The sequence below is a fragment of the Lissotriton vulgaris genome, chromosome 1_1 (genome assembly GCF_964263255.1).
Source record: "Lissotriton vulgaris chromosome 1_1, aLisVul1.2, whole genome shotgun sequence".
Taxonomy (NCBI): domain Eukaryota; kingdom Metazoa; phylum Chordata; class Amphibia; order Caudata; family Salamandridae; genus Lissotriton; species Lissotriton vulgaris.
The window spans coordinates 763,376,031-763,399,915 of record NC_141685.1 but is presented as its reverse complement, the minus strand read 5'-3'; the positions used below and the strand labels follow the sequence as shown (position 1 = coordinate 763,399,915).

At 51.6% G+C, this 23,885-nt stretch overlaps 1 protein-coding gene across 4 annotated transcripts in view; it reads left to right on the top strand.

The window, feature by feature from the left end:
- The window catches only part of ABL2 (ABL proto-oncogene 2, non-receptor tyrosine kinase), a 403,452-nt gene that overhangs the window by 324,310 nt on the left and 55,257 nt on the right, over positions 1 to 23,885 (top strand). For all 4 annotated transcript variants that reach the window (XM_086955801.1, XM_086955815.1, XM_086955807.1 and 1 more), the window contains exons 8-9: positions 11,517 to 11,669; positions 12,328 to 12,417. In XM_086955801.1, coding sequence (XP_086811927.1) covers positions 11,517 to 11,669; positions 12,328 to 12,417 — 243 coding nt within the window. The remainder of the gene's footprint in view (positions 1 to 11,516; positions 11,670 to 12,327; positions 12,418 to 23,885) is intronic.

Genomic DNA, 23,885 nt, shown 5'->3' with positions numbered 1-23,885 from the left:
CTGAGCTCCTGGTCACTTGCCCAGGGCAGAGGGGGGACATTGGATAGGACAAAGGTGGCACAGCCAGCGGCACTTGGGCAGCTGGGTTCAGGGTACTTTTGAGCCGTCGGGCGCTCAATGTTCTCCAATGGGAAAGGTCAAAGGGGAGCAAAGACAGCAGACTCGGGGACGGAGACTCTCCAGGGGCGACCAGCACTATGAGGGGTAAGTTGGGATCTTGGAGCACAGGTAGGTACCACAAAGGGAGGCCCAGGGGGCTGTAGGGCACCGGGTCCAGGGATGTCTTTGGATGTCGGGAAAGCTTACCCTCAGCTGGTCACGGTTGGGGTGGCCCCTGGTTCTGAGTCTGCAGGCGTCTGGTTCGTCGCGGAGGGTCTTTGGGCACTGAACTTGGGGTCACAGTCGCCGGGGGAACGTCCTCGTGGTCTTGGTTCGGTTGGGCTCGGCGGGTGCAGAGTGGCCTGGTCCGAAGCTTCCTGGTTGGCACCAGGTGGGTTGTTGCAGCAGAGCCTCTGCTGATGGGAGTCCCAGTCTTTTAGGAAGGTCAAGGCAGGCAGGTCCTCTGGGTGTCCCAAGGTTGCTTTCCACAGGAGTCACCGGGATTAGGCAGGAGCAGGTTCCAGGATCAACAGGCTGGTAGGGCTGAGGCCAAGTCAGTTGTTGTCGTCCTGTGGTTAGCAGCTGCATGGCGGGTTTCCTTCTTCTTGATCTTTTTTCTTTTCTTCTCTGGATCTCAGGAAGGAAGGTTCAGGGAGCCCCTAAATACTAAATTTAGGGGTGTTACAGGTAGGGCAAGGACAGGGACCAATGGGTCCCTGTCCTTGGGTGAATACACCCCCTAGCCTGCTCCTTTCTTGTGTGAGGGGGGCAGGAGCTTAGCTGGGATTGGGCAGGGCTCCCCATCTTCAAGATGGCCGGAGCCCGGGGTATTGCTTCACCTAGTCTCCCCCACCTGAGGGGTGGGGTTGGCACTGGCTGGCACCCCCCCCTTCCTGACGTAGTTTTTCCTGACAGTCTTCCTGCCACAGTGGGGGTCAGGACTGGTGGGGGCTGGTTGCTGGGGAAGCTCACAGAGGCCGCATGCCTTTGAAGCTTCCCCCTGCCCATCCTGGGGGAGAAGACCTAGCACCTCGCCCAGGATGTGCATTGTTGCAGGCCCAGGAGGGCGGGGGCTCTCCTACCCAGGGGTCCATCAACATGTCTGCTGTGTGGCAGACTCTGCAGCCACTCAGCCCAGACTTGGATTGTAGGTTAGCTTTTCAGGGGGCATCTCTAAGATGCCCTCTGGTGCATTTTACATTAAATCCATTTTACATTAAATCCTGCACTGGCATCAGTGCGGGTTTAATGTTCTGAGAAGTTTGGTACCAAACTTGTCAGTCTTCAGTGTAGCCATTATGGTGCTGTGGAGTTCGTAATGACAACCTCCCAGCACCATATACTCTTAATGGCATCACTGTACTTAGTGCCCAGGAACGGCCCTGGGTACTGTGGGGGTACAGGGCTCATGCACTTGTGCCCACACCTCTGGCATAGGGCCCCCAGCTAGAGGGGTTACTGAAGTATTCCAGGCAGTGGGTTCTGTGGGCATGGCACACAGGGATGTGTGCCATGTCGACTCTTTGTTAGTTTCTGTACTGAAACACTCAGCCTGCAAAGGCAGTGTGTGGGTGTCGGGGTCCAGGGCCCCTGAGGGTGGCACAATGGGTGCTGCAGCCCTCAGGGGTCTTCTCTGGTCACCATGCCCTGGGTGCCAAGGGTACCATTTACTAGGGGCTGACAGGTGGCTAGAGAGGCCAATTAGGTTTTAGTTTCAACACAGTTTTAGGGTAGGAACACAGGCCCTGGGTACCTGGTTGACAGGAACCCAGGGCACACTCAGTCAAAGCACATCAGCAGTTCAGAAAAAAGTGAGGGCATACCAGTGCAAGAAAGATTGCACTTTCTCACAGCTTGGCATTAAAAGCTTTCCTACCTACCATCAAGGGAAAGCTGGTTTAGGTGTTCAGACAACACCACATCCATGTAGTACTGCAACAAACAGGGTGGGTTGGATCGTGAACCCCAAAACACACAAGATGATAGACGGAATGTTGCACAATGGCAAAACATTTACCCCCAGTCACAGATCTGGGTTTAATCCATCATTATTCTGCTCACCAAGCCACCCCAGTTCAGACATGGCCATATGCAAATCCGTCTTGACCCTGTGCCTCATGGGAACAGTCCAGCCCGAACTGCCAAGCCATGGGTGGGGTTGTGCACCATTTGTCAAGGGGCCCTGCACCTCTGGAACAGCAGGGCATATCCCTGGTATTTCAAACACCTGACAGGTTCCCTGGACGGATGAACTCGGCTGTCTGTGCTTGGCGGATCACGGGTGGTGTCACCATCCAACTGTGATGTAAGTTCTCTTTCGGTGGTTGGGAGAATCTTGGTTAGATTAGTTTGCCTCCTGAGAACGTGCACGTTCAGCGGTTTTGTGCAATTTCCAAAGCGGCTGCTGCTCGGAGATGCTTTTTGTCTCGAGTGGAGGTCAGACCTGCTATAAGCCTTTCTGCCCATACCACTTCTGCACAGAGTGCTCAAGAATATTTGGAGCAGCCAGGCCTAAGTCATTCTTGTTACTCTGGACTGGGCACAGAGAGTCTGGTGTCCCTAGCTTCTCCAATTGAGCATCGATCATTCGATCAGGGTGCCCCTTTGCGAGGATCTTCTGTCACAGCATTAGGGGAGGGTCCTCTGCCTAAACCGGTCAACTCTACGCCTTTTTGCGTGGAGATTGAAGGGCGGCAGTTGATAGCATTCGATCTTCTTCCAAAAGTCTGCAATGTTATTTTGGCCGCCAGATGTCCCTCTTCCAAGATGGTATATGCCTGCTGGTGGAACCAGTTTGTAGCATATTGTACAGAAAGATCTACCTCTTTCTGCTAGTCTCTCTAAAGTCTTATTTATTTTGACCCTTGCCCAGCAGGGTTCTGATCTGAGCTCTCTTGAAGGGTACCTTTCAGCCGTGTCTGCCTTCTTGAGGCTTCCAGACCAATTCTCTTTATTTCATTCCCCTATTCCACATAGGTTTCTTAAGTGGCTTGTACATCTGAAAGAGACACGTTAGTGATAGATTCCTTACCTTAGAATATCCCCAGGCGTCAGACTGGATCCGGAAATTTTTGCGTAGCAATACCCCTGCGCGCTGGTAGGCGTCGTCTGCGGCTCCGCGTCCGTCGTCGGCGTCGTGAGCGCCGGGATGACGTCGTCGGAGTATATAGACGGCGCCCATGCGCGCTGACGTCAGTTCTTCTTTTTTCCGCGCCAGCTAGCGCAGATCCGGAAGAAGCTCTACCCCCAGTCACTTTTTGACTGAAAACTTTTTTGATCTTTTTGATCCTCTATTTAGTCGATCCTCGACTATCGGTGCCAGGGATGCCCGGGTTCAAGCCTTGCTCGAAGTGCGGCCGACTCATGTCGGTCACGGACCCCCATCGCCGGTGCCTGAAGTGCTTAGGCCTCGACCACGACGATCGAACCTGCTCCGACTGCCGGGCCCTGACGTCGAAGGCTAGGCGGGAGCGGTCCCCCAAGCGTCTCGAGCTGAGGCAGTCGGCCCCGCGCCGCTCCAGGTCCCGGTCCCAGTCCCACGGGAGGTCGAGGGATAGGTCGCGAGGTCGGAGTCATCGACGTTCCGGGAGTGGACACCGATCGTCTGGTTCCAAGTCCTCAGGTAAGAGGCATGAGAGGTCGGAGCGACACCATCGATCCTCCGACCCGCCCCGTCGCTTGCACGATGCGACCGGGGACTCGGGCGACACCGCCCACGCGGCTCCGCGGGAGTCGCAAGCGTCGCCGCCTGCCCCACACCTTCGGGTCCCTGGGCACGGCGCGTCGCAGGAGGAGGTCGAGAGGTACCTCATGGCCATGAGGGCCCTCCCTCCTCAGTCGGTTCCCGTGGCGCCTTCGGGCCGATCGGCTCCGTCTGGAGGTCCTTCCGGGTCGGGCGCTTCGGCCCCGACGACGTCGGGTGCTTCGGGCCCGGCGCCGCTGGCGACTTCGGTCCCGGCGCCGCGCGACCTTGCTGGATCCGGCTCCGGATCCGGGACCCCGCCGGTCGACCTTACGACCTCGCCGGCGCCGTCCCTTCAGGTGTCGTCCCCGGCAGCCGATGTGGTTGCCGACCCCAATGCTTCCTACGGTCCTACTCAGGAGTCGGAGGGGCGCCGCTGGGCGCCGATTCCGTCGGCCTTTGGAGACTTCTATCTCCACGAGGAGGCCCTGGCTGTTAATCCTGGTCTCCAGGAGCCGGGTGACGAGGAGCAATGGGAGGGGTCCGAGGACCCTCTGGCACGTGATTGCCAGTCACATCAGGACTGGACATATGAGCTTGGGGAGGCCAGTGGTATTGACACCTCGCCAGACACTGGATTTACGTCGCCCCCGACTGTGGCTTTGGAGGCGGGTTCTGCTTACAGTGTAGTGTTGACGAAGGCGGCTAAGGCCTTAAACCTTCAGCTCCCCGTCGCGGCCGTGAGGACTAATCTCCTCACTGAGGTCCTCAAACAGCAGTCCGGCTCCGCGGAGCCCCTCCTGCCGTTCAACGAGGCCTTGTGTGACGTTCTTCTGGGCACTTGGTCCAAGCCCGCCACAGGCCCCCCTGTGGACAGGAACGTGGCCAGACGCTACCGCCCGGCACCGGGCGACCCTTGCTTTTTGTCCACCCACCCCACCCCCGAGAGTCTGGTCATCCAGGCCTCCAACTCCCAGACCGCATTCCCGTCGGCCCCGCCCGACAGGGAATCCAAGAGATATGAGCAGTTCGGGAAGAAGGTCTTCTCGTCTGTGAGCCTAGGGCTACGGTCAGTGAACACCAACTGTCTCTTGGGCCGCTACACCCACACTCTGTGGGACACGGTTGCGGAGGTGCTGCCACAATGCCCTGAGGAGGTCAGGGCTAAACTCAGCCAAACCCTTGCGGACGGCCGAGATGCGGCACGTTTTTCTATCCGGTGTGGGCTGGATACCACGGACTCACTGGGCAGGGCGATGGCAACGACGGTGGCGGTTCGACGCCACGCCTGGTTGAGGTCCGCCAACTTCTCGGCCGATGTCCAGGCCACCCTCCTGGACATGCCGTTTGATGGCCGTCGCCTCTTCGGCGACAAGGCAGACCATGCGCTGGAACGTTTCAAGGACTCCAGGGCCACGGCCAAGTCCTTGGGCCTTACGGCCCCACGCCAGCAATCGGGTGCCTTTCGCTCCTTTCGTGGCCACGGAAGGGGCGCCCCACCACGGACCGCCAGCCACACGCCGCAAAATGTCCAGCAGCGCGGTGGCGGTCGTGGGAACCGCCGCGGCGGTGGTCGGGGTCAGCGGCGAGGCCAGTCCACACCTCCCTCAGCAGCCCCCGCCTCAAAACCTTCCTAGTCCGAGTTTTCAGGCCCATGTGACGCCTGTGGGAGGCAGGGTTCGCCATCACCTCTCCCACTGGCATACAGTCACTTCGGACAGGTGGGTGCTGCAAATTGTCCGAAGGGGTTTCTCCCTCCCCTTCGAGTCTTCCCCTCCATCCATGCCACCTCAATACCACCGTGTGTCGGGGGATCACTTGCAACTTCTGCAAGAGGAAGTTTCGGCCCTCTTGGCCAAGAGGGCCATCGAGCGCGTTCCTGGGCCAGAAGTAGGACGTGGCTGTTACTCCCACTACTTTCTGGTACCCAAGAAGGGCAAAGGGGGCCTACGCCCTATCTTGGATCTGCGGAACGTCAACGGCTTCCTCCGTACGGAGAAGTTCAAGATGCTCACTTTGGCTCAGGTCCTGGCTGCTCTGGACCCAGGAGACTGGATGGTAGCGTTGGACTTGCAGGACGCCTATTTCCACATCCCCGTCCTGCCGGCCCACCGGCGTTACCTGCGGTTCACGGTAGGCCTAGAGCACTTTCAGTTTACCGTGCTCCCCTTCGGCCTTACCAGCGCCCCACGGGTGTTCACGAAGGTGATGGCGGTGGTCGCAGCCCATCTGCGCAGGCAAGGGGTGTCAGTCTTCCCCTACCTCGACGACTGGTTGTTGAAGGCGGGCTCGCCCCAGACAGTCGTCAGCCACCTCCAGACTACGGCCGACCTCCTGCACTTGCTGGGGTTCTCCATCAATGTGCCGAAGTCACACCTGTGTCCCTCTCAGAAGCTCCTTTTCATCGGAGCGGTTCTCGACTCGGCGCAGTTTCGGGTTTACCCACCCGAACAGCGGGTTCGGGATATTCAGGCTCTGATTCCTGTCTTCAGGCCGTTATCCCGGGTCTCGGTCAGGTTGACGCTGCGGCTTCTGGGACTGATGGCCTCCTGCATCCTTCTGGTGCGTCACGCCAGGTGGCGGATGCGGGCTCTGCAGTGGGACCTGAAGTTTCAGTGGGCCCAGCATCAGGGCAACCTGTCCGATCATGTCCTGATCTCGGAGGGCACTGCGAAGCAACTGCAGTGGTGGCTCACGGACCGCGACTGGGTCAGTGGCAGACCCCTCTCCCTACCCCAGCCGGAGCACGTAGTTGTGACGGACGCGTCCCTCCAGGGCTGGGGAGGCCACATGGGGGAGGTGGAGATCAGAGGCCTCTGGTCTCCGGCGGAGTCCCGGCTCCACATCAACCTTCTGGAGCTGCGGGCGATTCGTCTTGCACTGAAGGCATTCCTCCCCTCTGTCAGGGGGAGCGTGGTGCAAGTGTTCACCGACAACACCACCGCCATGTGGTACTGCAACAAACAGGGCGGTGTGGGGTCGTGGACCCTTTGCCTAGGAGGCTCTGCGCCTCTGGCAGTGGCTGGAACATCAGGGCGTGACCCTGGTGGTTCAACACCTGGCAGGCTCTCTGAATGCCAGGGCGGACGAACTCAGCCGCCGGTGGATGATGGATCACGAATGGCGTCTGAACTCGGACGTGGCGCAAGGTCTCTTTCGACAGTGGGGAGAGCCTTGGTTAGATCTATTCGCCACAGAAGAGAACGCGCAATGTCAGCAGTTCTGCGCGTTGGAGCTGCGGTCTGTTGTACGCCTTTCCGCCTATACCACTTCTGCCCAGAGTGCTGAAGAAGATCAGGCGCGACCGGGCCCAGGTCGTCCTTGTGGCTCCGGACTGGGCACGAAGATACTGGTATCCCGAGCTACTCAGCATGTCAGTCGATCCCCCGATTCGTCTGCCTCTTCGGGAGGACCTTCTGTCGCAGCAGCAGGGGACGGTCCTGCACCCGAACCTGTCCAGTCTCCACCTACAAGCTTGGAGATTGAGCGGCGGCAGTTGAGGCCATTTGACTTGCCTCCCGAAGTCTGTGATATCATTCTGGCAGCCAGGCGTCCCTCCACAAAGTCGGTATACGCCTGCCGGTGGAACAGATTTGTGGCATGGTGCACAGCAAAGGCTGTGGATCCCCTCAATGCCCCTCTCTCTGAGGTTCTTCTATTCCTTCTTTCCCTTGCCCAGCAGGGCTCTGCTCTGGGCACTCTTAAGGGGTACCTTTCTGCTCTTTCCGCCTTCTTAAGGCTACCAGATCAACCCTCTTTATTCAAGTCCCCTATTGTGAGTAGATTTCTGAAGGGCATCACACACATGTTCCCTCCTGTTCCCTTCGTGATGCCCCAGTGGGACTTGAATCTGGTTCTCACCTATCTGATGTGTGCTCCTTTTGAGCCACTTCATAACTGCCCTCTTCGTCTCCTTACTCTAAAGACGGCCTTCCTGGTTGCCATCACCTCTGCCAGGAGGGTGAGTGAGCTCCAGGCTCTTTCTTCTTCTCCACCTTTCCTGTCTGTTCATCCTGATAAGGTGGTGTTACGTACACGTCCTTCCTTTCTGCCCAAGGTTGTCACGGCCTTCCACATCGGGCAGTCCATCACCTTGCCCACCTTCTTTCCGCCTCCGCATCCCTCGAAAGAGGAGGAGAGGCTCCACCGTCTGGATCCAAAACGTGCGCTCTCCTACTACCTAGACCGCACTCGCCAATTCCGGGTGGATGACCAACTCTTCGTTGGTTACGTGGGCGCGAAGAAGAGAAAGGCTGTACACAAGAGGACCATCTCTAGGTGGATCATCTTGTGCATCCAAGCATGCTACTCCATGGCGAGGAAGGAGCCCCCGGCTGGATTGCGGGCTCACTCCACTCGGGCCACGGCAACGACAACTGCCCTGGGCCGCGGTGTCCCCCTGCAGGACATCTGTCAGGCAGCCACGTGGGCCTCGCTGCACACGTTCGCGAGACACTACTGCCTGGACAGTCAAGTCCGGAGGGATGGCTTCTTTGGCCGTTCCGTCCTCCAGGACTTTCTGGTGTGATATTGGTTCGCAGACCCACCACCGGGGTTGGTATTGCTGGGGTATCTATTCTAAGGTAAGGAATCTATCACTAACGTGTCTCTTTCAGATGCACAAGTTACTACTTGTGTAACGATATATCTGTAAGAGACATTAGTTAGTGATAGATTCCTTACCGCCCTCCCATCCTCCCCGTTCTGCGAACCGATATTTAGGGTTAAGGTCATCCCCTTTCAGGGCCCTAGTTTCATGGCACCAGTGTTAGTTCTATCATGGCTCTGCGTATCTGGCGCGGAAAAGCTGTGTTATCAGAACTGACGTCAGCGCGCATGGGCGCCGTCTATATACTCCGACGACGTCATCCCGGCGCTCACGACGCCGACGACGGACGCGGAGCCGCAGACGACGCCTACCAGCGCGCAGGGGTATTGCTACGCAAGAATTTCCGGATCCAGTCTGACGCCTGGGGATATTCTAAGGTAAGGAATCTATCACTAACTAATGTCTCTTACAGATATATCGTTACACAAGTAGTAACTTGTGCATATGTTCCCACCTGCCCCTTTCATAATGACTTAGTGGGATCTTTTTGGTTTTCACCTTCCTGATGTGTGCCATAATCAGCTGCTTACCATCAAAACAGCCTTTTTAGTGGCATTAACTTCTTCCAGGAGGGTAACCGAATTGCAGGATTTATCATCCAAGCTTCCTTACCTGACCCTCTTCCCTGAAAGTTGGTGCTTCTCACTAAGGCCTCTTTCTTATCGAAAGTGGTAACACCATTCCATGTGGGCAATCAGCCACCTTGTCCACTTTTCGCACTCCTCCGCACTCCTGTAAAGAAGAGGAGCGACTCTACCATCTGGAACGAAAGAAGAGCGCTGTTATACCTTTCCGGCTCCAAAGAGTTCTGGGTGGACGACCAACTCTTCGTGGGGTACGTTGGATACAAAGAAAGGTTGTGTGGTGCAGAATAGGACTATTTCGGGAAGGGTCGTCCTCTGCATCAAAAGTTGCTATACTCTAGCCAAAAAGCGGCATCCCGAAGGTTTAAAGGCTTATTCCACAAGAGCTAAGGCTCCTACCATGGCATTGCAACACGAGTTCCAGTCCTAATCATTTGTCAAGAAGCAAAATGGGCATGCCTGCACATGTTTACCGAGCACTACTGCCTGGACAGTCAAGTCCGAAAGGAAGGCTAATTGGCCACTCTGTCCTTCCTTATCTCACCTTGTCCTGTCTCCAAGGGTGGTATTGCTTGGGTATCTAAACTAAGGTAAGGAAACTGCGGCTAGATTTTACTGTCAAATGGAGAAGTAACATACCGTTGGTAACGCCTTATCTGGTAGAGACATGATCTAGCCGCAGATTCCTTATTGCCCCACCGATTCTCCCCGCACTGCAGACAGGTGTTTAGGGTCAGGGCTGTTTCCCTTCAGGGCACTGGTTTTTCTAAACACACCAATGTCAGTGCACTACATGGCTCTGCGCTCCTGCCGTGGTAAGTCATGAAAAGTAGCTGATGTCAGCACGCTGAGTTAGAGCCTATAAAGGTGACGCAACCTAGCGCGCGCAAGGGTATTGCTCGAACAAAAGTCTTCTGGATCCAGCCTGATTCATGGGAAATTCAAAAGTAAGGAATCTGCAGTTAGATCTTCTCTCTACCACATAAGGCGTTGCCGAAAATAAGTAACTCGTCCTTTACAAATGTGTTTTTCATGCATGTTTATATAAGTCCATGTCCTGTGATTGGTAAACCAAGGCGGACTCACTGCAAAACCAACAGTTGATGGACAGAATGCAGAACAATGTCATACATTCACCCCAGTACAGAGATCTGGGCCTAAATCCATCGTTTTTTTGCACACCACCCCAGTTCAGACATGACCATATGCAAATCAGCCTTGACCCTGTGCCTCATGGGAACAGTCCAGCCCGAACTGCCAAGCCATGTCTTTCCTGGACCGGAATCAAGCATCCTAGGACCAGTTTCTGGCTATCAGACGTCTTCAGCCAGGATAGCTTGACTCCAGTGGTGTGGAGAGCATGGGACTCGCGTGTGAGCATACCCATCCCACTCGGGGTGACAAATGCAAAACAGTTGATGGACAGAATGCAGAACAATGTCATACATTCACCCCCAGTATAGAGATCTGGGCCTAAATCCATCGTTTTTTGCACTCCACAACACCCCAGTTCAGACATGGCCATATGCAAATCAGCCTTGCAAAATTAATTTCTACCACCGTGCAAAAGTTAAAAAAACACCGGACATGAGCATCAAACACATTCAACATTTTATTCAATAGATTTCTGCGTAGTATCTCCCACTTCTCACAACCAGTCCCTGGAGCTCTTTTTCAAAAGTAAAAAATTGTGTAAGAAAACACCAAAAAACACCATCCACCCATTAATTCCAAACCTAGACCCAATATATTCTGTTTTAAATCTTCCTTGTATTTCTAACAATGCATGGTTGCACTCATTACTTCATGTCCATATAATTATTTTGTTCTTGAAAATTATACAAATGGCTCCTCTAAAAAATATTGTTAGTGTTTCGGCCACACTCTGTTTATAGGCCTCTTCAGGACTTGGGAAGATCGAAGTACCTATTAATCAGAATAGATTGTTCTGTAAAAAATATATTCTACACCAATCCATTCGCACAGCCTTACACCATAGTTCAAAACCAGGGCCAGGCAATTCAGTGTGTCTTAAATGTCGAATCAATCCTTAAAATCACAAAAAATGTATATAATTAATGACCATCACATGCCTCTCAAGCGACGGGCACCAGGGGATAAAGTGACAAGCCGCCTCAGCCAACACCCATGCACATGCTGAAACTAATAAGTTAGAAATACAACAACAGGATATATTGGGTCTTGGCTTTGAATTAATGGTTGGATGCAATGGTGTTTTATGTTGTTTTCTTTAATATTCTTTGAAAAAAGTGCTCCAGGGACTGGTTCTGTGAAGTGGGAAATACAACACAGAAATCTATTAAATAAAAAGTTGATTGCTGGTGATGTCCCAGTGCTAAATTAATTTTTTCACGGTAGAAGAAAGTAATTTTGCATTTAATCCCACTGAATAACATGTTTATGATTTGAATATTTAGAGTCCAGGTATTGTGGGGGGTTTTGGACATACCCCTTTATGATTGGTTCAAGGCTCCATTGCAGTAGGGACTTGTCCTAACTCTACTGCCCTTTCTTTCCATAGCCTTTGGAGTGCTGCTCTGGGAAATCGCCACTTATGGGATGTCACCATATCCTGGCATAGATTTGTCTCAGGTCTATGATCTTCTGGAGAAAGGGTACCGGATGGAGCAGCCTGAGGGATGTCCCCCAAAGGTCTATGAGCTCATGAGAGCATGTGAGTGTTTTAGATACTTCTAAGGTTTTACTGCTAGAATGGTGGTTGGGGCATTGAGGGTAATGATGGGCTACGTTACACTATGGTGGTTGTAATGGGATCTGGAATATTTCACCATTTTTGTTCCCTCCTCCCTTGCAAACAGCTATCCAACATCATTTATTAAAATATACCCTTCCTTTAAAGTAGAGGAAAATTGAGGTTTAGTTAAACCTAAAATGACTACATTACTCCACGCAGCAGTGTTTTATAGGAGTGCCAATCACTTCAAAAGCTGTGATTTACTCTATGCCACATTGGTTACATATTTACTTGTCACTCTGTTGCCTTCAGCTGTGAGAGCAGGACAGTACTTCTCGAACTATTCTTTCTTGCCCTGTCCAGTTTATTTCCAGTTACCCTGGAATTGTGTAAAAAAAAGTTCATGTTCCTTAAATACTGCTAGATAAGACTGGTTTTGTCATCCCATTAAGGAGATCATCTCCTTATAAACAGATTCCTCCCATGGCCACTTAGGTATAACGACTGCAGGGTAATTAGGCTGCATACACTTTCGTAACTTTCTTTCAGGCCTGTCTTTTTCTGGAAGGCTTGATCTCCTTTGCATTGGTATAGTTTATCCATGCTCTAGCTTGAAATGTCTTTTTCCCCACTGCAGGCTGGCAGTGGAGCCCTTCAGACAGACCCACCTTTGCTCAAACTCACCAGGCCTTTGAGACCATGTTTCATGACTCCAACATAAACGAAGGTAAGAATGTTGAAACCAAAAATTTGAATTCAGTATTCATGACAAATATACTATTTATCTGTTCAATACTCGGAGCCTTAAGAGAAGCGGTTAGTCCCAGCATTATTTTCCTCAGAGTCTGTCTTTGAGAAAGCCATTCCTTCTTTCTTCAATCGTTGGTTTGCAGTATGTGCTGCTGCAGATCACATGTTTTGCAGTCTCCTGCCATCTAGTGTTTTGCTCAAGTGTTGCAAGTGGTTTTCATCTACATAAATGTTTCATTTCCGAGGTGGCCTGTGATCTCGCCTGTGTAACAGGCCTGGGCGTAGTTTGCAGAGTTTTCCTAGTTGGAACTCCGCAAAGCTACAAAAAAACTCAGCGGAGTTCCCACGTGACAGAGTGCACTGGTATTCCTACCGCTCGGTTAGAAATTCTACCCGAGCGGCAGCTCGGGCTCGCGAACAGTAAGCGATAGCGAACTTGCCGTTGGCGATCACGAGCGGGGGAAAAAACTCTGCTGCACTACGCAAAGCTGAGTTTTCTGCACTCTGCGAGCTCCTCGAAGTGCAGAAAACTCTGCGAACGGAGCAGAGTTCACTGCCCAGGCCTACTGTGTAACTGATAACACACCAAAACATAGACTTAACTTTAGATTGTGTTTTTTCTCCAGTGGCGGCTGGGGACATTTGAAAGTGGTATGGGTCATAAAAGTGATGGATGAGTGTAATGAGCGAGCCTGACTCATAAGGGATGTTCGGGTGGGCAAATCATTGTTTTCTAATCAGTAGAATTGCATGATTGTGAAAATGTAATGCCCATTTCAATGAAAATGTTCTGTCTGTCAATTACAGTGTGCTACTGCACCATCCTTTAGTAATATATTGGTGACAGTATGCCGCAAACTGTATGACCACCAGTTTACATACCACACCCTTATCACGTTCCTGATGAACAGATGTAGCTCATTTGTGACACTTGTGCATTGTGCTACCTTTGGCTTTTTCCCAATCCCTACGATTTCAGTTATGCAACATAGATGGCAGCACCCCCACTTGGACAATTGTTCCAGCAGCAATGCAGCATTTAATTATGGCACGCCAGATCCATTGAGAGTCTGACGATGCTGAGTAAGTGCTGCACTTTACAACACCATCCTCAGGCCCAGAATGGAAGATGCTCATCTGCTGTTCATTTACGTGGAATAATTGATTTTACTGCATGGTACTACTCATCATCCCTGTATTGTTGCGGCTGCAGTGTACATCACGCTTGTCAAAGAGCAGCACATTTTCAAAACTTTCTGAGTGCTATGGGAAAGCTTGTACTTCTGAGCACATAGGAGGCATTCTGTACGCAGGGCACCTTCAAGGCAAGAAATATGATGTGGACGTCACAAGTGCAGCTAACCTATGGGGGGCAGGTTCAGCATTCTTTCTGCAACTTGCAAGCAATTATAGAACCCTTATAAAATAGAACTTCTATTTTATTTCTAGAAGGTGTTATATAATTGCTTGTAAGTTGCAGAAGGAATGTGGAACCTGCAATCGCTGCAGTGCCAGCGGTGGACCAAAATACAGCTTGTTGGCAATGCCATGCCACCCTATCCTAGCACTGCAGTTATACAAATGATGGTTGGAGGTTGTGTGGGGAAAATCGAGGTGGACTGCACATCTGCTAAACTTCAGGTCAGTGTTACAACATCAGAGTGCACATCAAAGGTAAGGCTGGGATTTCCTGCCCCCAAATTTACTCACTACAGCTTGAGCCCTTCATGATTCCCACCACTATCTACGCACCCCACTAAACGCAGCCAGCCACAATCTGTTTCCAGGCCCCTCGTTATGTCTGAACAAGTGGTCATTTTGAGTGTCAGCTTTCAGCAAACCGCTGTGTTTTATTCAGATTGCAAAAGCCATTTGTCAGAACATAAATTCAGAGACCATAAACACTGGGCTGTTAAGTCCAATGAAGGAAATCCCAGCGTACATTTCTTCTGATGAGCTTGTATCCAACAGGGTTCGAGAGAGTTTACAAAACCTAAGTGGAAAGAAATCATCAGCATGAGCCTGCATTTTACTGCACATTAAAAGCAAGGCTTGGATGTATCCAGCAAAGTTTTCAGCCTGAACCCGTATGTTACTGCGCATCAAAGGCAAGGCTGCACATTTTTCGACAAGTTTATAGCCAAAGTTTACAGCCTGAGCCTTTGTGTCATCACTACCACCAGCCGCCCCTTCAAACATAGCCATTTATGCTTCTTGGCAAATTGGTAGTATTGCTCACATTTAGAAATAGCAGAAAAAGCTGTCCTCCAAAAAGGGGAAAAAAGTGTCATAACACTTTTTTTTGTTTTTTAAACACACTCCTAATCGTGAGCTCTTTGTCAGCTCTATTGCATAACAAGGATTAAAGTTTGCTACGCAACGCTGCTGAAGTAAGATTTTTAGCACCACTCGGGGCTGTCTTCATGCAAGTTAAAGTGAAGTGCTCGCCTGCAGTCATACAATTTCTGGTAAAATTATTCCCTGGGTGTAGTTTGTGATGCACAGGCATGTCCTACCTCATTCTTCCTCTTCCTTAAAACCTGCCCGCTGAGGCGTTCTCCTGAATGCGCACCATATTTAATGTGGGTGCTTTGAGCAGGTGATGTGTGTACTGTGGGTGAAGTGTAGCTGGTGTTGTGCCTACACTGCATGTCTCGTGGCGGTATGAGAGAACAGGAAGCAAAGCAGCGATAATCACTGAAGGGTTGCAGAACAAACACTCACGGCCAGACACCCAACACGATTGTAGTGCAGATAGCTGGAAAAGATAGAACTATTTATACCCATCTATAGGAACAAGAATCAAGGTACTTAGAAGGAATAATTAGCAATGTTGTCTGCAATGCTGCTAGTTTTTCCCTATAACAGCAAATATTAGATAGTGTAGTTCGATGTGTTTCTTTAATTCGGCTGTGCTCTTCGTAACTGGCTCGGATGTTTATCCTCTTTATCAAGCTTTACTATGAACTAAAACTTCGCTATGAAATGTAAAGCAATACTCTAATAAAATGTCATTAGAAATCTGGGCCGGCTTGTTGACCTTGGAAAAATCACAGCTGAAAATTGTCACCTTATTCACAAAGAACAACAAAATAACAAACGTTTTTGAATAGACAAATAAGCAGAAACTCATGAGGGATAACGAGTCTGATCCGTGTGTTCCACAAGATTTGTTTCAGCTGTTTAACGCCGGGTTCACTCATTTTGGGATTACCCTGCTGTTAGGCATTCGGTTTATTAGAGGGGGAAATTAGAGGAGAAAAAAAGAGATGGAGCCATTGAGATAAAGCGTCTTTAATTGCCGCATGCCAGGTCATGGTCAAAACAATGTATTGAGCATGCTACTACACAGCGATAGCTTTGCAGATGGCAATACAACTCATTAAAATTCTCACTTAAAGTTCACAGAATTATTAACAAGACTAATTGAGTAACATGCACTCCTAGCCTCTGTAAGCAGAGACCTTTTAATCTACTTCCATCTGCATTGGGGAAGAACCCCACTCTGGTGTTTTGTCTTACCAACATAACTAGAGTACATTTTAAGCTTCATAAATACTAGAGTTGCAGGCGCCGCTGAACTACTACGTGGCTACTCTGGCCAGTTGTAATTGTTTCAAACAGCAGTGTTGAAAATAACTGCCCAATGGACCCTTGAGTAGCAGCATATAGGGTCTTAATGCAAGTTAAAGAGAAGTAAATTAACAATAAGTAAGCACTTGCATATCCATGGCACACGACATGGAGCTATATAATACAAATTACTTTCATGGTGCAATGAAGGCCGTTATCACCTGGATAAAAGATAGCTGCCTCACGCTCAACTCTGACAAGACTGAAGTACTCCTCCTGGACCGGCCCCCTCAGCCTGGGATGACTCAGAGTGGCCCGCTGCACTGGGAATCCCTCCCACTCCACCACCCATGGGCAACACACGTAACCTCTGCATCATAATGGACTCCTCGCTCACAATGAACTGCCAGATCAACACCGTATCCTCATCCTGCTTCCACGCGCTCCACCTGCTTCAAGATATTCAGATGGATCCCCGCAGAATCTTGAAAGACGTTCACCCACGCTCATCACCAGCAGACTAGACTACGGCAACGCGCACTACACCGGCGTCACCCAGAAACTGCTCCCGAAACTACACGATTAAAGCGCCACAGCCAGACTGGTCCTCGACCTACCCCGCCTCAGCCACATCACAGAACACCTCCAACAACTCCACTGCCTCCCAGTCAACAAGAGAATCCCCTTTAAAATCCTCACACATGCCTACAAAGCTCTCCACAACGTAGAACCGGCATAACTGAACTACTGCCTCTCATTCCACGTACCCGCCAGACAACTTCGCTCCGCCTAACTTGCCATGTCCACCTTCCCACTGATCCACAAGACCAGAACCGGAGAAAGATCCTTCTCCTACCTCGCCACCAAGACCTGGAACACCCTACCCCTCCACCTCCGGCAATCCCCTTTGCTGACCAAATTCTGGAAGGATCTCAAGACCTGGCTCTTCGACTGAACCTCCAAGCCCAGACGGATAAGCTGGCACCCTTTCCCCTCAGTGCATTCAAACACTCACGGGTGAGTAGTCACACTTTACAAACCCCAGATTGATTGAACTCTCTGGTTCGATTTTCCTCTCCTTACCTCGTGTGCTGTGCCGTTACTGACACTGGGCATGCGGAGGGAACAGAGCAAGGGACAGAAAATGCCAAACCTCTACATGACTTCAGAAGCCATGCAGTGACTGCCTTGTGTGTGGATGACTAGCATAGAGACCTACCTGCGTCTACTGAGCCAGTCCAGACGTTGCTTTCTTGCTGTTTGTGTTCTCAAACAGCATGAGAGTTGTGCCAGGGTTGGCTAGAGCAAGATAATCCAGCACTCCTTAGGAGAAGGAAGAGTTTCAGCAGGGACCCCTCGGTTCACGCTGCACATATGGAGAAGTCTCAAGTGCACATGTCTGTTTGGACGCTGAAAGACGCTCTTCCAACCAGACATGCTCACTTTACTTCAAACCTAGCCTGGTGTGAAGCCTCACCTAGCCTGTGACATGAAATTAAAGCATCACGGCAAGAAAAAAGAGGAGGCAGCAAATGTAGGAGGGCAACATTCTTACACCCCCATAGGGCAGCTGCCCTAGTTTTTCTCCACCTGATTCTGATGTATTTTTGAGTGCTCTGCAAAATTGCTCAAGAACACACAAAAAAGATCTTTGACCTAGATGGCCAAATACTCCCATGTGAGCTCATTGTGTGAACAAACACTGCATCAGCAGGTTGCATATGACCACAGTGTGCTTTGGAACTCAAACGGAACAAGCTGTCTAAGAGATTGAATTGTGTGGGAGAGGTTATGGAGAAAACACCTTTTAAATGTTGTCCAAATTGCTTCATCAAATTTCTGGCTCAAACCTGCATCGGGTCTGCAACCTCTGTTCACAGTGGGATCAGGACAATTCTGCCTGTTAGGTTTGCAAAGTTTTTGGTACAAGAAACCCAGCACAGAAAAGGTAGACAGTGGGCACATTACAGGATGCAGTGCTGAAGCTCTCCAGCACCAGTGTTCAAAAAGGAAGTCTAGAAAGTCTAGGGTACTTACTCAAACGGTAAAACCGGTGAAGCCACTGGTACTTCAGGAACCTATGGGGAGTGGAGCCCTGAATAGATGTCCTCTAAGAACTCTGAGCTGACATGTCCAGGGTAATCAGTGAAACGTACACCCAGGACAAAGATGTCAAGGAGACACGAAAATCACATACAGATGATAATCCCTCTGGTGTTTGACCTCAATCAAATTGTCTGCTACAAGGCAAGGAATGTACCTATGACAGCCATGCTTTAAGCTCCGAACCAACCAAAAATAAACCTTGACAGACTGCTTAGCCAATTGTTCCATAAGGCTTTTCAACAGGCCTTCACCACCAGAGGCAGAAGAGACGGAAGTCTCAAGGCAGGGTTCCACAACCTCGGCACAGAGACTCTAGCTTCAGTGCCAAAAGTCTGCTCCGTTTTTCTCAGATCTGAAATGAACTCCAAAGGCTCTCACGAAGCTGGCATCAAGCTGAACACCAATAGAACCCCTTTCTACTGACAACATAGGGCATCCTCCAGATACACGGCAGAGGAGGACTTATACCAACCCTGTCTCCAACCAGATCTTAGCATGGCCTTAAGCCTCAGCCCCATGAAAAAATAAATGACATCCTTCTTTTGGTTAAGCTATTTCTGCGGAATTTAGATATTTTCAAACTCCAAAGAAAAACCAAGGGAACCCACACACCACCACTAGTACATTCATTGTCTTCTGCGCAGTCTGTTTCAGATCGGGAGGCCCTGCAAGATCACCCAAACCCTATGCTTGCTCATCAGGGGATAATCCTTCAGACCCTACACCCTATGATACAATGGCATAATTATGCCATCTTTCCAAAAGCAACGGAGCACTGCAAGGTTATGTTGCACACAGAAGATCATTTCCTCACTGAGACCCTTAAAAAATGTAGGTAATAATGGAATACTTCTGTAGTAGGGGATCTCTGTGTATAGCCATAATCTAGTGAATAGTCCTGCCCATGTGCGTGGACCCCGGAGCAATCAAAAATAATCTCTTAAAGTGTCGAAAAAATGCAGGACTGGACAGACACTTGAGAGAGAATTAAAGACAGATAATGCAGCCTATAAAACCAGGCTACACTGTCCAGTACTTCAACTAGAAATTCCACCAAAAATCCACAAACAGCAAAGCCTGTCCAGATTTCCCTTGCCTCAGCAGCAAAAACCTCTCTGGAATGATAGAGAGGAAGACCTGGACAGACAAGCCCCATAGGCTGCCATTATGTGGCTCAGAACAGGATACTGTGCCTTTAAGAGAACTTTCCAGAACTTCACAGTATCCCAGAATGCACTGCAGGTCGCTTTTTCTTTCAGTTCTTTTTTCCGGCTCCTGCAAGAGGGACCCTGGAGCATTGAGCTCTCCCTTTTCAAGGGTTTATTGGTGATTGTTCACTGTTATTTCAAGTTGAGTGCTTTCTAAAGTGCTTTGGTGCTTTTCTTCTTGGTTTATTGCACCCTTTTATGTCCAATATGCCTGTATTATTTGACAAATGTCCGGAGTGCTCCAGGAAGAAGGCCAAATCAGATCCCCATGAGGTGTGTATCCTCTGCCTTCCCTCTTCCCATGTCCCAGAGGAGTGTGTGATTTGTCAGGGCTTCTCTGGCAGGACCCTGAAGGACAGAACGAAGATCAGGCTTCAGGGCCTTGAGGAAAGAAGGCTGAAGGCGCAAGGTGGGTCTGGAGGGGATTCCTCTGCCCGTGCTGAGGCCTCTGGGGGACTCCCCAGGGGCAGGAAGACCAGCAAGCGTCCCCATTCTCCGTCTGGGTCGATTGCACCGACTACGGCGTCGAGAGGGATGACTACAGTCTGTTCCCCGTTGTCTGGGGCGAAGCGACGTCGAAGGAATTGAACAGACCGCCGTCGAAGGCTCCTGTGACGATTTCGTCATCGTCCTCGTCGAAGTCATCGTCGAGTGATCGACGTTGAAAGGCCCAGCATCGGCGCTCGCCGTCGAGGCGACACCGCCGTTCGGCGTCGGCGAAAAGGAGAAGATCGTCGTCGAGGGGATCCTAGTCGTCGAGGAGTAGATCGCCGTCGAGGCGCAGAAGGTCGCCGTCGAGGTGCAAGAGGTCGCCGTCGAGGTGCAAGAGGTCGCCGTCGAGGTGCAAGAGGTCGCCGTCGAGGCGGACGAGGTCGCCGTCGAGGTGAAGGCACTCGCCGTCGAGGGAGAGACGTTTGGCGTCAAGGGACCGACGCTCGCCGTCCGGTCGCCGTTCTTCGACGCCGAAGAGACGTGGAAGGAGGTCTGACGCCATGGGAGGTCCGCCAACGCCCCAGGCTGGAAAGGAAGGTGGATCACCGGGCTCGGTGTACTCCGCGGTGTATACCCAGTCACAGAGGCCGGTTACACACCCCGCCTCCATTGCCGAGGGGTCTCCCTCCGAGGGCCCCTTCTCCTCCTCCTTTGCCACCACTTCCGCAACCTGTACCTCGACCTCAGTTGCCAGAAAAGCCGCCTCAGGTCCCTCTGAGGTCGGTCTCACTGCCCAGACTTCCGACCCCTCCCAAGGGGGACCCCTAAGCCGAAGGCCCCGGCCAAACCAAAGTCGCCCGCTCCAGTGGAACCAGCGAATCAACCAAGACCAAGGAAGTCTCGATCACACTCCGGACGGAGAGGAAGATCGAGGAGTCGACGTAGATCCTCCACCAGATCAAGACGTCGCCATAAGAGGCGGGGATCTAGGTCCCGCACTGACTCCTCCAGGACCCAGTCCTATTCACCAACCTTGTCAGACTTCCCAGGGACAAGGGTGTCTCCGGTGGAAGACATCAGCACGTTCCAGGAGGTTCTCCTGAGTGGGGCTGTAAAATTGGGAATCACATGACTGCTCCAACACCCACGACGTCAGTGATATTTGAAATGTTTCACAAGAAGCATTTGTCTTGCCCTCTACTGCCACTAGTGCCTGGTTTGGTAGAACCTGCGGAGGAGCTGTTCCTCACGCCAGCGGTGGTGAAGGCCGCTCCCTTCCGACTTCTGAAGAAGTACAGGGCCCTGGATTCGGACACGGCCTTTCTGCGGATAGATCCGGTGCCTGACTCTGTTATAGTGACGGCGGCCAGGAGGTTACATTCTACCTCCCCGTCCTCCACCGTGCCGCCCGATAAGGAAAGCCGATGGATCGACTCGGCTGGAAGGAAGGCTTGTGGGACTGCATCCACGGCCATAAGGGCGTCCAGCGATACGGCGTTGCTTGGGCGGTATGACCGTGCCCTGTGGGACTCCCTGCAACAGTTCACGGAACTTCTGCCACGAGACAAGAGGGAGGACTTCCAAGAGATCCTCTAAGAGGGGATGCTGGTGTCAAACCAGGTCATCAGCGCGACAGCGGGTCTCTTTTGGCTGCCCATGGGTACTGTCATGGGATCAACCAGCGGCGCCATGCTTGGCTCAGGCTCGCGTCACTCAAGCCGGAGGCCCAGCAGCGGGTGGCCAAGCTGCCCTTTTCCGGGGAAACCTTGTTCGGAAAGCATGCAGATGATGAGATGGCATGAAGGCGGAGGCAGACACCCTGACGGCTGTGGGCTTGGAGAAGCCCAAAGAAAAGAAGGCCTACCGCCCGTTCCAGAGACGGTTCGGTGCACAGGGAAGAGGACGAGGTCCGTCTTCGGGACAGCAACAACAGCAGCAGTTCCGGAGACCCTTCCAGAAGCGCCTGAAGGGTAGAGGGGGACAGCAGTCCTCTACAGCAAACAAGGGCCCGGCTGGGTCTCGACACTGAGCGGTTACTTCCCCTACATCCGTTACCCGCTCCGGTGGGGGGGGAAGCGTTCAATTTTTTCTGGCAGAGTGGAGAAAAATTACTCCGGACAAGTGGGTGCTGAATATTGTTTGCAATGGATACAGTCTTCAGTTCATCAGCCCGCCTCCATCAATTCCTCCGGTCAGCTCGCGGTTTCAACTGCTCGAGCTCCAGGCGGAGGCCGATATCCTGTTAAGGAAAAGGGCGATAGAAGACGTACCTCTGTCTCAAAGAGGAAGAGGTCTGTACTCCCGGTTCTTCCTGGTTCGCAAGAAGGACAAGAACGAGTTCAGGCCCATTCTGGACTTGCGACAGTCAAACTAGTGGATTTGCAGATAAAAGTTTTGCATGCAGTCGTTGCATCAGACTTGCTATGTGCAATAGACCTGCAGGATGCGTACTTACATGTGCCCATTGCACACAAACACAGGAAGTTCCTGCGATTTCAAGTCGGCACCAATCATTATCAATACACAGTACTGCCAGTCGAGCTGAAGTCTGCGCCCAGAACATTCTCGAAGTGCATGGCAGTGGTAGCAGCACACCTAAGGAAGAATAAGGTGTTTGTCTACCTGTACCTGGACGATTGGTTGATCAAGGCCTCCTCTTTCTCTGAAGCTCAGGCACACTTCCAGAAGACATGCGTTCTCTGAACAAGCTGGGGTTGCACATCAACATGTCTAAGTCTGTCCCGACTCTGGTCCAGTGCATTCAGTACTTGGGAGCCACCATCAATACGCTATCAGCAAGCGTGTCTCCTTCGGAGGAGCGACGGTTATCGCTCCTTCGGAAGGCTCAGGTTCTTATGACCACTCCATCTACAACAGTGAGGACGGTGTCTTCTCTACTGGGATCGATGGCCTCTTGTATCTTCCTAACGCCACACGCACGGCCGCACATGAGACTGTTGCAGGAGTGCTTGGAGGATCAGTGGGATCAGAAGAGAGGGTCTTGGGACGACAAGATAAGACTGTCTCTGCATGCTCTTCAGTCTCTGAAGTGGTGGTGTTCAGCGAAGAATCTTCTCAGAGGGGTTCCCATCCACAAGGACATTCCCACTCAGACTATCATGACGGATGCTTCTCTCCACGGTTGGGGGGCGCACGCCGGAGACTTTCAAGAAACGTGGTCCCCGATAAAGTCCACATATCACATCAATTTCCTGGAACTCAGAGCTGTTCACTTGGCACTGAAGGCCTTTCATCCGTCCTTTCAGACCAACTCTCTGCTTGTACAGACGGACAATACGACCACGATATATTACCTCAACAAGCAGGAGGGCTCGAGATCACGCACTCTGTCGCAGGAGGCGCAGGCGATCTGGCACTGGCTTCTGGCCAGAGGACTGACTATAACGGCTACCCAACTGCCAGGTGTGCAGAATGTTCAGGCGGACGCACTGAGCAGACTGATTCAGGAAAACCACGAATGGGTCATAAACGACGAAGTACTAGGAGAAGTCTTCGCAAGGTGAGGGACTCCAGACTTGGATCTGTTCGCCACTGCCGAAAACAGCAAATGCCGAGACTTCGCCTCCAGGTACTACCAGCAGGGGACGCTGGGGAATGCGCTATGGATCAACTGGTCGAACAGCTTTCTGTACGCTTTTCCACCCATTCCCCTGATTCCGGCGGTGCTCTTCAAGCTGTCCCGGTCCAGGGCGCGGATGATATTGATCGCCCCGGAATGGCCCAGGCAGTGGTGGTTCACGGACCTGCTTCATCGGTCTCTCCTTCCGCACATACGGCTGCCGTGCAGGCCGGACCTTCTCACGAAGTTTGGGGGGCAGATGTTGCACTCTAACCTCTCGTCTTTGAGTTTTGCGGCATGGCTCCTGAGATGCAATATGGCCATTTAAATCTATTCGAAGATTGCATGGACATACTGAAGGAGGCTAAGCGACCTTCCACTCGGACTTCCTATGCTTACAAGTGGAAAAGGTTCTGTATCTGGTGCAAGTCCAAGAACTATGACCCGACGACGTGCAAGGAAGACGTCATTCTTCCTTCCCTTCTACATTTGGCGCAGTCTGGCCTTAATGTTCATTCCATTAAGGTTCATCTTGCTGCATTGACT